Source organism: Etheostoma spectabile, chromosome 14 (genome assembly GCF_008692095.1).
Source record: "Etheostoma spectabile isolate EspeVRDwgs_2016 chromosome 14, UIUC_Espe_1.0, whole genome shotgun sequence".
Classification (NCBI taxonomy): Eukaryota; Metazoa; Chordata; class Actinopteri; order Perciformes; family Percidae; genus Etheostoma; species Etheostoma spectabile.
This window is the reverse complement of record NC_045746.1, coordinates 23336517-23348124: the sequence shown is the minus strand read 5'-3', so window position 1 is coordinate 23348124 and position 11608 is coordinate 23336517. Positions and strand designations below refer to the sequence as shown.

At 40.1% G+C, this 11608-nt stretch overlaps 1 protein-coding gene and 1 long non-coding RNA gene across 3 annotated transcripts in view; both read right to left on the bottom strand.

Moving 5' to 3' along the window:
- LOC116701255 (uncharacterized) overlaps positions 1-1240 on the bottom strand; it is a 13805-nt gene extending 12565 nt beyond the window's left edge. Inside the window, exon 1 of the long non-coding RNA XR_004334872.1 lies at positions 961-1240. This is a non-coding gene — a long non-coding RNA (uncharacterized LOC116701255). The remainder of the gene's footprint in view (positions 1-960) is intronic.
- Positions 1241-5226: 3986 nt separating this feature from the next.
- atat1 (alpha tubulin acetyltransferase 1) overlaps positions 5227-11608 on the bottom strand; it is a 14730-nt gene continuing 8348 nt past the window's right edge. For both annotated transcript variants that reach the window (XM_032534863.1, XM_032534864.1), the window contains 3 exons: positions 9829-9903; positions 8815-9028; positions 5227-5771 (listed from right to left, as the gene is read on the bottom strand). In XM_032534863.1, coding sequence (XP_032390754.1) covers positions 5763-5771; positions 8815-9028; positions 9829-9903 — 298 coding nt within the window. In that variant the 3' untranslated portion in view covers positions 5227-5762. The remainder of the gene's footprint in view (positions 5772-8814; positions 9029-9828; positions 9904-11608) is intronic.

Here is an 11608-nt window from a genome sequence, read left to right as displayed (position 1 = left end):
ATATTTTCATCATTCTAAAACTGCTTTTCCATGTCTCACCTCCATAAATAATTGTATGAACACAGACATTTGTGCATTTACTTAAAATCCATGGAGTTCCAGCCAGGTCGGGGACGGTTGAAACAGCTGTTTCAACCGTCCCGACACGGACATATGACATTACAGCCTGTTTTGCTTCTCATGTAAACAAGCATGAAATATGAAAGTCTGGGATTGTGGAGAACACTAACTGGTCTACTGAATAAGCATGTAGTCAAACCTTTAAATGAAAAACACTCGTTAATAATCCAAAAAATGTGACCGCTAATGAAGTTTACTTTTGACCATCAAAACGCGTTTATCGGCTGTAACTCCGTGATGAAAGGAAATAACAGGAAGATATTTAGCTGATAGGAGGAGGTTAACATGGTCTATGTTCAGACCTGAGGAAGTCTGTCTATCATCATTACACCCGGAGAAAACTGGAATGTTTCATCCGTCCCGCGTTTCAATCGTCCCGGCTCTCCCATAGAAACAACATGAACAACTTGTAAATGTCCCGCAACATTTTAATGAGTATGTGGCTTTTTTTAGGTTAGGTTAGGTTAGCCTTTGTAATCCACACAAAATCCCTTCCATACTGCACAGATAGAACTTGCATTTTTGTAATAACTAGCTAGCTAACGGTTGTGGCTAAAAAGGAATCCAGCTACAGCCGGAAAGTACGCTAAACTACCCTAAATCTCACAAAAGCTAGACTAAAATAATAATACAATTTTAATATTTTCAACCAGGAAGTTCGTGACAGTTCCTCTGGTTTATTTCAATCCAAACCACAATCTTTTCCCTAAACCTAATCAGTCGTTTGGTGCCCAACGTAAACTAGACTGTCGTCGCTGTAGCTGTATCCCTTCTACCCTTAACCTTTAGAAATCAATGTAACGGTTGAGGCTTACATAAATAATATTTCTGTTACGTTACCTGATATGAAGTGGTCACAGCATAACCAAAATCCATTGTTTGTGGGCTCTCATAGCTCGATTTGGTTCTGTCTGCTTCTAGCACGTTTTATGGCAGCAATCTATTTACTTCTTCTCTCGGGATCTTTAGGAATCCTATAAAATGCTCTCCCAATATCTTTTCCCCGATGGTTCTGGCATCCCGGCACACAGCAGCTGTCCACCATGTTGAATCAAGGCGTTTATTGAAAAAGACAGCAAATTACAATAGGAGCAACTAGCTAGCTAGCTAGTCCTGTAGCTAACTCGTAACGACTCTGGCTCAGCTCCGACTCTGGCGCTCGGCTCTCCACTTTCCTGCCAAAATGACGGTGTTTTGATATTGACTGGTGCATGCTGGGATTGCATGGTGTCAACTGCCGGAGCATAAGCTGCTATAACTTGGAGTGAAGCTGAATGTTTGAACCATTTATCCATTAACGTTACTTAAAACCATTACTTTTAGCTATTTCATTTAGTTAACTGTTTCAACTTTTAGCTATTTAAACCATTACTTATGATTACAGCCAATCATTTGAACACTCTAGTCATAAACGTTTGCCTAAACTCTGTTCACTTGCCAACTAGTTTTCACACACTCAGGTGTAACAATTAACTTCAAGTTAATATGTGGATATAATCTGTTCCGACGCTTCTGCAATTAGCCTCCACAGGGAAGCTAACGTTAGTTTAGCTGACAGCTAATTCCGCTAAACTGCTAGCGGACAGCTTGATTCAGTCTAAAAAAAATGTTAACTCAAACTAAACACTGGGAAAGCAGGCTATAGCTGACGTTAACGGTTATGACATGCTGTCTCAGCTAGCAGTTAGCCAAATTAGCTGTTAGCTAAACAAACATTAGCTTCCTTATTGAGTGGTGCGGGTGGTTTATGGGATAAGTAGTTCCTTTGTTCAATAATGAAAATATGTACACAGTCTTGTACCTTTGCCTTTTTTGAATTTTCTGTTCGTTTTGTTCACTCTAAACAATATGTTGTATGTTTAAGAGTCACGTGGTAGCGGATTAGCCTAAGGCATGGTCTAAAATGCTTTTTATACAAATTTTTCCAGGCGTCAATGGGAGAAATGAAGGGGAAATTTACTTCCGGAACCCAAGGTCTCTCGGAGGAAGGGCAGGACTATTGAGCTTTATACAGTCAGGGAGGCAAGTTGTGTGCATATCATCTACTGGAATTTAAAAACTCAGCGCAAGTAAAGATGGCAGAAAGGAGGGCAGCCACAGCAGTGTTTGGTGAGCAAAAAAGGCGAAACTTACTCCGTCATCTGGGAACAGTCAACGTTAGTTAACCCTGCGGTCCCTCTAACTTTGTCTCCCTGCTGTAGTAGACATTGTATTCCCACGACATGCTGTATTCACTTACTATTTAATACCTTTTCCAGCTTAGTGGGGGTGCATACTGCTCAAAACCAACATGAAAAAACATAGTAATCTTCCCTCAGCATTTTGTTTAGTGGATAAAGTGTATATAAAATGAGCAGGGACGTTAAATCACCTGTTTCTCGTAACGTTATTCTAAGGTACTGTCTATGTGTTGGATTTTTTACTTAGGTTAGCTAGCAAATAAGCCCACCAACAGCAACATTATTGTTCATATTTTTACAGTAGTAGTGGTCATAGTGAGTGAAAATGTGATGAGAGATGCACATTGTGTTATGTATCTGGAATTGTTCATTAGCTGTGTAACATTATGTGTGATATCTGTAAAGCTGAACCAACTTACAGTAGTATAACAGTTTTCACTTTGATCCAAAGACTTTATGTGAGATAAAGGACATTAACGTTATACCCTGGGCACTATCCATTATATCCAAAGGTTAATTAGTAATCATCTTAAATAATTTCAATATTGACCACTGATCATTTTTTCCATAATCTAGCAGCCCTTGCAGACAGCGTGTTGTTAGTGGTAATAGTAAAAGTAAGGACCACACCAGCATCTAAACAGACCAAAGTGGTACTTGCAGGTACATTTATGTTTGTGGCGCATTCAACAAGCTAAGGTGCAGGACGAAGCGTTTGTTCATTAGATAAGCTCAGGGGCTGACGTCTACACCACTGCTGGTCTATTTTGGTTGTGTTGTCTTCCACTATGAGACAGAAGAGGTTAAAAAATAAGCAAGTGTTGTGGAAGATGCCCCACATCTGTGGATTCGGGCCATTATTGAGCTGATCTCATGTAGTCCGATTCTGGCATGAGAGGTTTAGAACAGTTTACATGCAGTCTTATTTGTTGGTTGCTTGTAATAAAAACGTGAACTCTTGTCATGTGTAGGCTGGAATATGCTTATCCAGGCTGGACATAACTGAACATGCACAGCTGTCAATCAGAAACATTCATATGGCTGATTCTTTCACACTTGTACTGAAGGTGTGCATGCCACCTCCTATATGGCGTCAGGAATATGTCATATCACGTGAGCATGGCAAAACATGCTCACGATTAAATTATATTATTTCACACAAGAGTTTCTTCTGTTTTCTTTTCTTCTATTTCTTCTTACACATTTCTGCACAGATACTTCCATATAATTTCCGCTTTAAGTGTTTGGCCTCACCAGACAAAAGACGGCATTAGTTGTTTGTTCAGTCTCCTTTTCCCACAGAATGATGCGTTTTAGCTACATATGTCTGCAAGTAGGGGGAGTGAGACCTCCTAATTGTCTTCTTTCATTATTGTTAATTTCCCTAAAAATCAACAGTTAAATTTTCAAGTGTCTGGTGCAGTAGTGTAAATACCTGCTTTGTGGTCTGTGAATACTGGCCAACCTGTGTGTGTCTGTGTGTCCCCGTTCGTGTGACTGATCCCCTACTGGTCTCAGACCTGAGGAGGCACAAGGTACTACCACATGAGGATGGAGAGCAGGGCTCTTCTTTCTATGAAGGAAACATGTTCACCTTGGTAAAATGTTTCTGCCGAAACCCAGATTATTATCAAGATATATCTAATTACAAAAGCTCATTAAATAGATATAAAATAGAAAAAATAATGTCTTAGGTAATAAACACTCAAGCAAAAACATGTAACCTCAGTTTTTTGCCAAATGACTGATGACACATCTTTGACCAGGCAGCAAATAGGATTGATAAAATCATCACAGTTTTACCAAGAATATCACCAATTTAATTTCAGACCAAATGTCTCCCCATCTGCTCCTGAGTATGATGCTGAATAATGGCCAGAAAGTGTTTTTGCAGAACATTATGTCACAGTGAAGTTGACCTCTGACCTTTTCTTTTTTATACTAACAATTTAGATTTTTTTTTTTTTAAACATACACTTTACAACATGAACATATCTCCCCCATACACACTTCAAGACAATATAATAATAACCAACTAGACAATGTAATGTAAATTGAAGGAAATGGATTACATTTGACTGAAATTGTATTTAATATGACTTAAATAATGAATTGATTGATTAATCCTTACCTGGCAATGGTCTGTCCAGCAGTCCAACAGCTCTGCTGTCCATGTGCCGGCTGTACAGGCTGCATCTGGCAACTAGACCCTGCTGGCTACCAGGGCAATGTAACAGCCAACAAGGAGGATGAAAATAAATCCATAACCATACAGAGCAGGGTAAAAAAGAGAGAAGGAAGTAGTACAAGAGGGGATGGAAGTGCAAATAAAAGGACAGTTAGGAAAAAAAAGGAAAAATTGACAAATTATAAAACTGGGTAAAACCAAAATAGAACATAAATGAGGGAAAACATGCATACATGGTGTATCAATGAATTCAAACTCAAAATAATATTCGGAATAGAAGGTGCAGCCTTATTTTATACCAACCACTCTGTTTTGTTTGATGCTATTTAGGGGTGCAACGGATCATAAAACTCACAGTTCTGATCATATAACTAATTTGAGTCATGGATTGAACCATTTATCAGATAAGCAATAAAAAAAAGGTAGCCAAATATATATGCTTTTCAATTAAAAGTGTTCTTTAACACTTTTGCCCATGCTTTGCTGTCCACTAGGATACGTACACCAACAAAAGTACCTTTACCGGTATTTTCTTTCTTTCTAAACAAAATGTAATATATTGTAAAAATAAGTCTGAATTGTTTTACTCTATTAACACTTTGTTATTTTTTCAGAACATTTTACACACCACACAAAATAAAATTTTGTACAAATAACAGTTCAACTATGGTCTTATACACCACTAACACTTATTCATGTGGGGTGACAGTTGTATGACAAAAGCCAGTCTCACATGTGGAATTTTGTGACATTTAGTTTAATGGGTTCTATAAAAAGGCAAGCAGGTAAGACAGAGCCATCATGTTCACCTCATCTGGGTACAACAACTCTGTTTAAAAAAGGCCTGAAGGAGCCTGTTGTTTTGTCCTTATTTGAGTCAAATATTACACTTCCCTTCTCCATAAGTGTGTTTACACGCACACTAGTATTTTGGTTATGACTGAGTTTTTGGAGTATGGAGTATTTGATTATGTCAAGGTTTTGGGATATTCTTTGTTGTTAGACACAGTGGCTAAGATGGTAAAAAATCACGACCAACTGTAGGCAGATGATCGGAAACCTGGATACTGTATGATCATGTATCGGAATAACCTGGTTTTTCATGCTCCATTTAAATGGCATATGTAGAACAACAGAATAAGACTCAAAACGAAAATACTTGCGTGCATGTTAACACACTCCATGTCACATAAATAGACTATCAAGTCAACTTTAAATGTAAGAGGTAACAGTGCTAGTCGGAGGTTGGTCAATGGAAGCCCAGATGAGATCTATTAAGGGAACTGTTAAAGAATAAAATATTAAGAGAAGACAGAGTACATCAAATGGGTAAAAGTGGATAATTTGGGTGGAATGGGAGAACAAAAAATAAAGGGGAAGGGAAAGAGAGAGAAAAAGATTGTTTAGAAAGCCATGGACGAACATAGAAAAAAAGTAGGAGAGAGTGAAGTCTGCCTCTTTGTGCTGGACACAATAAATGACTAATGAGAGGAATGTTCAATCTCTCTGCCAAGCTGAGCAAACCTGGCACTGACAGCAGCCTTCTGCACACTGTAAGGTATCAAGCTGGCTTCTATGCACAACCCTTTCCACTTTGTTAATGAAACATCTAATTTACAACTGGTATTAAAAATACTACATTAAGCATTTTAACATGAATAAATAAGACATGCAAGCAGGTATATCTGGTTTAAAGCACACAGTATCTGAAACACACTGACTTAGGTCGGCTACACACTGTCTGCGTTGCCAGCTCTAACCTGTTAACATGGAAGCCAAACTAAAAACGGACACGCCACACAGCTGACACGATCGCGCTACGCATCCAGTGTGTAGCTGTCCTTAGGGCACCACGGAAGCCTATACCATCACTGACTGAGAACTCATCCTCATGGCCGTCATCCAGGAATTAATAAAAGCGTAGTGATATTTGTAACTTTCATTTCCTCCCTACTGACAGCCAGAGGCACTGCTTAACACAGGATGACTATATCAACAACACAGCCAAAAAGAATTCTGAGTATCCATCCCATTAGGATGCAACAGAGGAACTTGGCCAAAGAACGCCCAATGGATAAGGGGTTGCAACATTTACTTTTTGTAATATCTTGAGAATGTGCTTGATTCCCGTCATGCTGCAGCACATACAGTATGTCCTCCAAGGGTACCCCTCTCAAGGTCGCCCATGATGTGGAGACACACCTGGCAGTGGCATGTTACACATAGGAAAGGCACTGCTTTAAAAGCACAGTCTTTTTTTAGGACCACCGTCACAAACGAAAGGTTGCCACCGCCAGTTTCCACGTAGACTCTAAGGGCCTGCACTGGGCATAACAGTCTCATCTCTTACTTGCCATCTCATAATAGGGGTTCAAACTGTGCCAGGTGGATAGGCTGATTGAGGTGCGAGTGTGCCACCACTTTAACGAAGAATGCCTTATTCAGCCACTGTGACACCTGAGTTCCACCTCAAACAGGATTTGTTTTCCACAGACGAGGAATCCTTGGGGCACTAGGGGGACACAATCTCAGAGTCCCTTTTAAGAAGTGGGACACTAGCTTGTGGCAACTTGTTATTGTCAACCTTAACCGTCCGGGTGGGTTTGCAGATACTTAAGGATGGTATGCACTGGGTCTTCTTTTCAAGTCGTAAACCACTCTAAAATATGCTTGCACCTATTCCAATACTGCAGACTGGTAAATGGTGCTCTGGCATTTAGGATAATGTTCTCGACAGGCTCAATGCAGTCTGTCATCAGCGAGTCGGGACCTCCAGCGGCCTAACCAGAAGGAGGCAAAAGAAGGGATGCCAAATCCAACCCCCCAGCTGAGACAAGTCCTTCCTGATGGGGAGGCGTCAAGGCGTCCCCAAGCAGTCTGTGAAGCAGCAAGAACCAGGTTCAGGCTAGAGAGAAGGAGGCCACCAGAAAAAACAGTGGAAAGGCATAAAGCAACCCTTCTAACCTCCCTTGAACCAGACAATCCTGACCAAATGGGCCTTGAAAGGCAATATGGAGAAACTGCCTGTGTTGAGGCACAATAGGAACATGAAAAAGGTTGACGCATGTGAACCATTCTTCCCTGGCAACAGCATGAAGAACATCTCCTGTGTTAAAAACATTGTGGCACACTTTTATAAACTTATTGAGTGCCCTCAGATCTAGAACTGCGCCAAGTCTGCCACATTTCTTCTGGAACAAAAAGTAAATAAGAGTAAAATCCCCCAGGCTGTGACAGGGGCTCCACTGGTTTCATTGCCCCCTTGGTCAATAGGCAGCCATGGGTGGATTAAGGCCAAGACAAGAGGGGCAGAGGTCATGGCCATCGTATGGCTAAGAGGAGCCATAAAGATATAACAGCCATAAAAGTACATCATCGGGCGCCACCAATGAAATGCCACAAATTGACGATTCCTGAAGTCACTCTGAGCAAGAGCATGCTGATAACAGAAAAAAGGAACAGGGTATTATTTATCTTTTTATTTTAATGTCTCCTTTAGGAAACAGTCTATGCAGTAGTTTTCAATATTCAATACCAAGCACACACTCCTGCTAGCGATCCACTAAGTTAGCCTGAGCAAGAGCACTCTGCTACCTGTGGGCCAAAGTACAATGCTACAGTGTGGGGAGAGCAGGGACGTTTTCTACACTGACACAGTAATGTTCCATTGTCAATAAGTTCAACTCTGAGTGGACACATTCTCCTAAGCAACGTTACAAGTTATCAAGTTACTTTGGAGGGCGAAAAATCCGTAACTCTGAACCATCAGTTCACAATGCTACACTCACGAGCTCTAAAAAATAGTATATATATACACTTATATATATATATATTATAGTAGTATCATTTAGCCAAAGCTAATGCTATCACAGTTACAGTAATTAGCCTGCGTAAATGAGAAGATGAAAAAAGAATGATCTTGTGGATGACACTGGAAATTATACCTAAGCCTGTCTCATCCCAAGGTCAGATGTGACTTTGATGATATCTAAATTCTTGACTAGCGCAAGACGGAAGAAATTCTGTGTTAAGCACTGCCTCTGGCGGTCAGTAAGAATAATATAAAACTACCCTGGTTGTGTGACATTAACTGCAGTGACAACACATCTGCCCGCAAAAACAGTGTTTTGCTTCAGTGTTTGCAGTAGAGATTGCATTTCCACTTGACTGACTGACAGATCCAATCAAAAAGTGTATTATATAGATTTCCATCCTGCAGTTAGATGAGATTTTTCTTTTTCTTTTAAAGATGACATATCCAGATACAGATCACATTTCAATACCCGTAAATGTGGTCAGAAGGACTAGATGTGTGTTGTTTCTTACCTGGTGCGTCTTATTCTGCAACGCTCGATTAGAGGGGACTGTGGGCTCTGGTTCCTGTTGCCCCCAGGGGAGGAAGCTGGAGCGGCTCGTGGAGGCATTCTGCTGGGGGAGGATTCCACGCTGAGGGAGTGGGAGCACTGGGAGGATACCGACCGCTGGGGGGAGTGAGGAGGAGCAAACGGCCAGGGACGAGCCCGCTCTTCCTGACGTACCACTGAACAGGAAAATAATTCTATATAAAGTATTTATATGCAAACTTGAAAAAACTGTTGGTCTAAACTGATGAGAAAGGTGCCAAATGTTACTATTAACAACTACTTTGACTTGTTTTAAATTGCCACCTGAGCACTGGTATACACATGAAAAGTACATAGAGGTTGTTTTGTGCAGTGGATATGACACATGTCTCTCAGCTAGACACTTAACCCCTAGTTGCTCCAGAAGTGTGCAATCTCTGACATATATAGCAATTGTAAGTCGCTTTGGATAAAAGCGTCCGCTAAATGACATGTAATGTGATTATGTATAAAAGAGTACTCCAGCTATTTAATTGTGCACTGCTATAAAGTTGGAAGACTTCCAAGAGACAGATTATAACTAGAAGGCCAGAAACGGAAGCAGCAGAGGCCGAGATATTCTCATTTTTTGTCCCTAATATGGTCCAAACACTAAAAACACTGGATTTTTTTTGTTTCAACATTTGAACATGAGTAATACAGCACAATTTCCATCTCATTGTAGCTACTCCCCTCATCAAATACAAACACACCAGAATCTTTTTAGTTTTTCACACACACACACACACACACACACACACACACACACACACACACACACACACACACACACACACACACACACACACACACACACACACACACACACACACACACACACACACACACACACACACGTGTTTCCATGTGTTGCTTGCACATAATTGCACAACAATTTTTAAACACCAAACTATAGTCACAATGTCTATGTCCTTGGCCAAAGGAAATTACAGTTTACCTTCCCTCGCCATTAAAGAGTAGGGTTTGATCTCTCCATCTGGCTTTTTTAGGGGAACCTTTCTCAACTGAGCCGCTGTGGAGGAGAACACACTCAAAGCAGGGCCAAAAACACACATACTGTCCTTCACAAGCTACATTTTAACACCATTTCCTCTGCCAGTACAATACAATTACAATGTGAAAGCTGAAATACTGGGTAAAATATACAAGGTTTTACTAAAAAACAACATATAGACTAATTAAAAAATAATCCCTTTCGATCATCACTTATGACCCACTAGAATTAGCAATAGCATTAACAATTAACAATAGCAGGACAGGTAGTGCCCAACAATGTAGGCAATTTTTAGACGGTGGAGATTGCAGCTAAAAATTTGTGAAGAGAGTGGATAATATGGATACAGGAGAAATAAACAGTTATATTGTTAAGTTAGTTAAAATCAATAGGGGTCTGCTATGTTGCTTTTAGAATACTACTCTTTCATTTTTGAACTTCTAAAAACTAGATCAATGGTACCTTTTCCCGTTTTGTGCTTCTAAACTAGTAGTTCCCAAAGTGGGGTCCCAAGGAGTCCCCTACATAAAGGGGAATCATTTAATATACTATAATTCCATCCATAAGTAACATAATGACAGGATGTGTGAATATTTTGGTCATGGCTTTCACACTTGTAATATATGTAATAAAATATGTAATAAAATATCTAAAAGCAAAAATCTGTTGGCCCCTGGGACATAGTCTTATCAAATGGGGGTCTGTGGTCTGATTTGTGTCAGGTTAGGGGTCCTTGATGAGAAAACGTTTGGAAACCACTGAGTGTCACATTTAACTGGCAGACATTTCTACCACTTCTACACCAAGGTCTCAACCAGGGTTGAATCAGGGTTGACTTTGTTCGAAAGGTTTAACCTGCATTGATCGACTTGGCTACCCAACCCAGATCAAGAAGGGGGTACGACGTGCGTTCATTTAAATGTGAATTGCACACAACCAAGGCTAACAACCAGGGGCTGGAGAAATGATGTCAATGAATTGCCAATTGAACAATCAATTGAATTGTGTTAAAATATGCTACAGTATTTTAGGAAATGTAAGGGTTTGGGAGCATTTTTATAAAAGGGATTGAGGTGCAGAGGCTGCAATGCAAACTAACAGGTTCATTTCTGGATATTGTGTTGTTGGAAGGTGAACAAGACAGGGCTCACCTCTTTCTCCTTTGTTGTTTTGTTTAGCCATAGAGCCTTTGGCAGCAGCCATAAGGGGGAAGACTAACTTCCCAGATGTTATGGCAGGAGGAGTAGTGGACAAACGTATGGTTATTGCAGATGAAATATTACTTTTTGTGTGTGAGTAACAGTAGCATAGTGCAATTAGGTGCATTTCAGTGGCTAAAGGAAGGTATTGTTTATCTGGGTATCTAATTTCTTTCCCTAGTTAAAGTTGATGTTCCTACATTTTAACAAATTACAAAGAATGATGGTTTGGGTCTACCAAATATAATGTATTATTACTATGCTTTTAACTTAAGACATGTGGTTCACTGGTCACTTCATCTTAAGAGAGCCCCTGGTATTCTATTGAGTAATGTGTTCTTGCCCCATTATTGCCCTTACAAGGCCTGTTGAACTGTATTGTGATGCAAAAACATATGCAATAATCTCTTACTTAAATCTTGTCTGGACCAAAGTGGCCCAGCTGTTTAAACTGGATACATATCTAAATACTTCATCAAGTGTTTGGCGTTAAAGGAAGTTTTTCCTCGCCACTGTCGCACTGT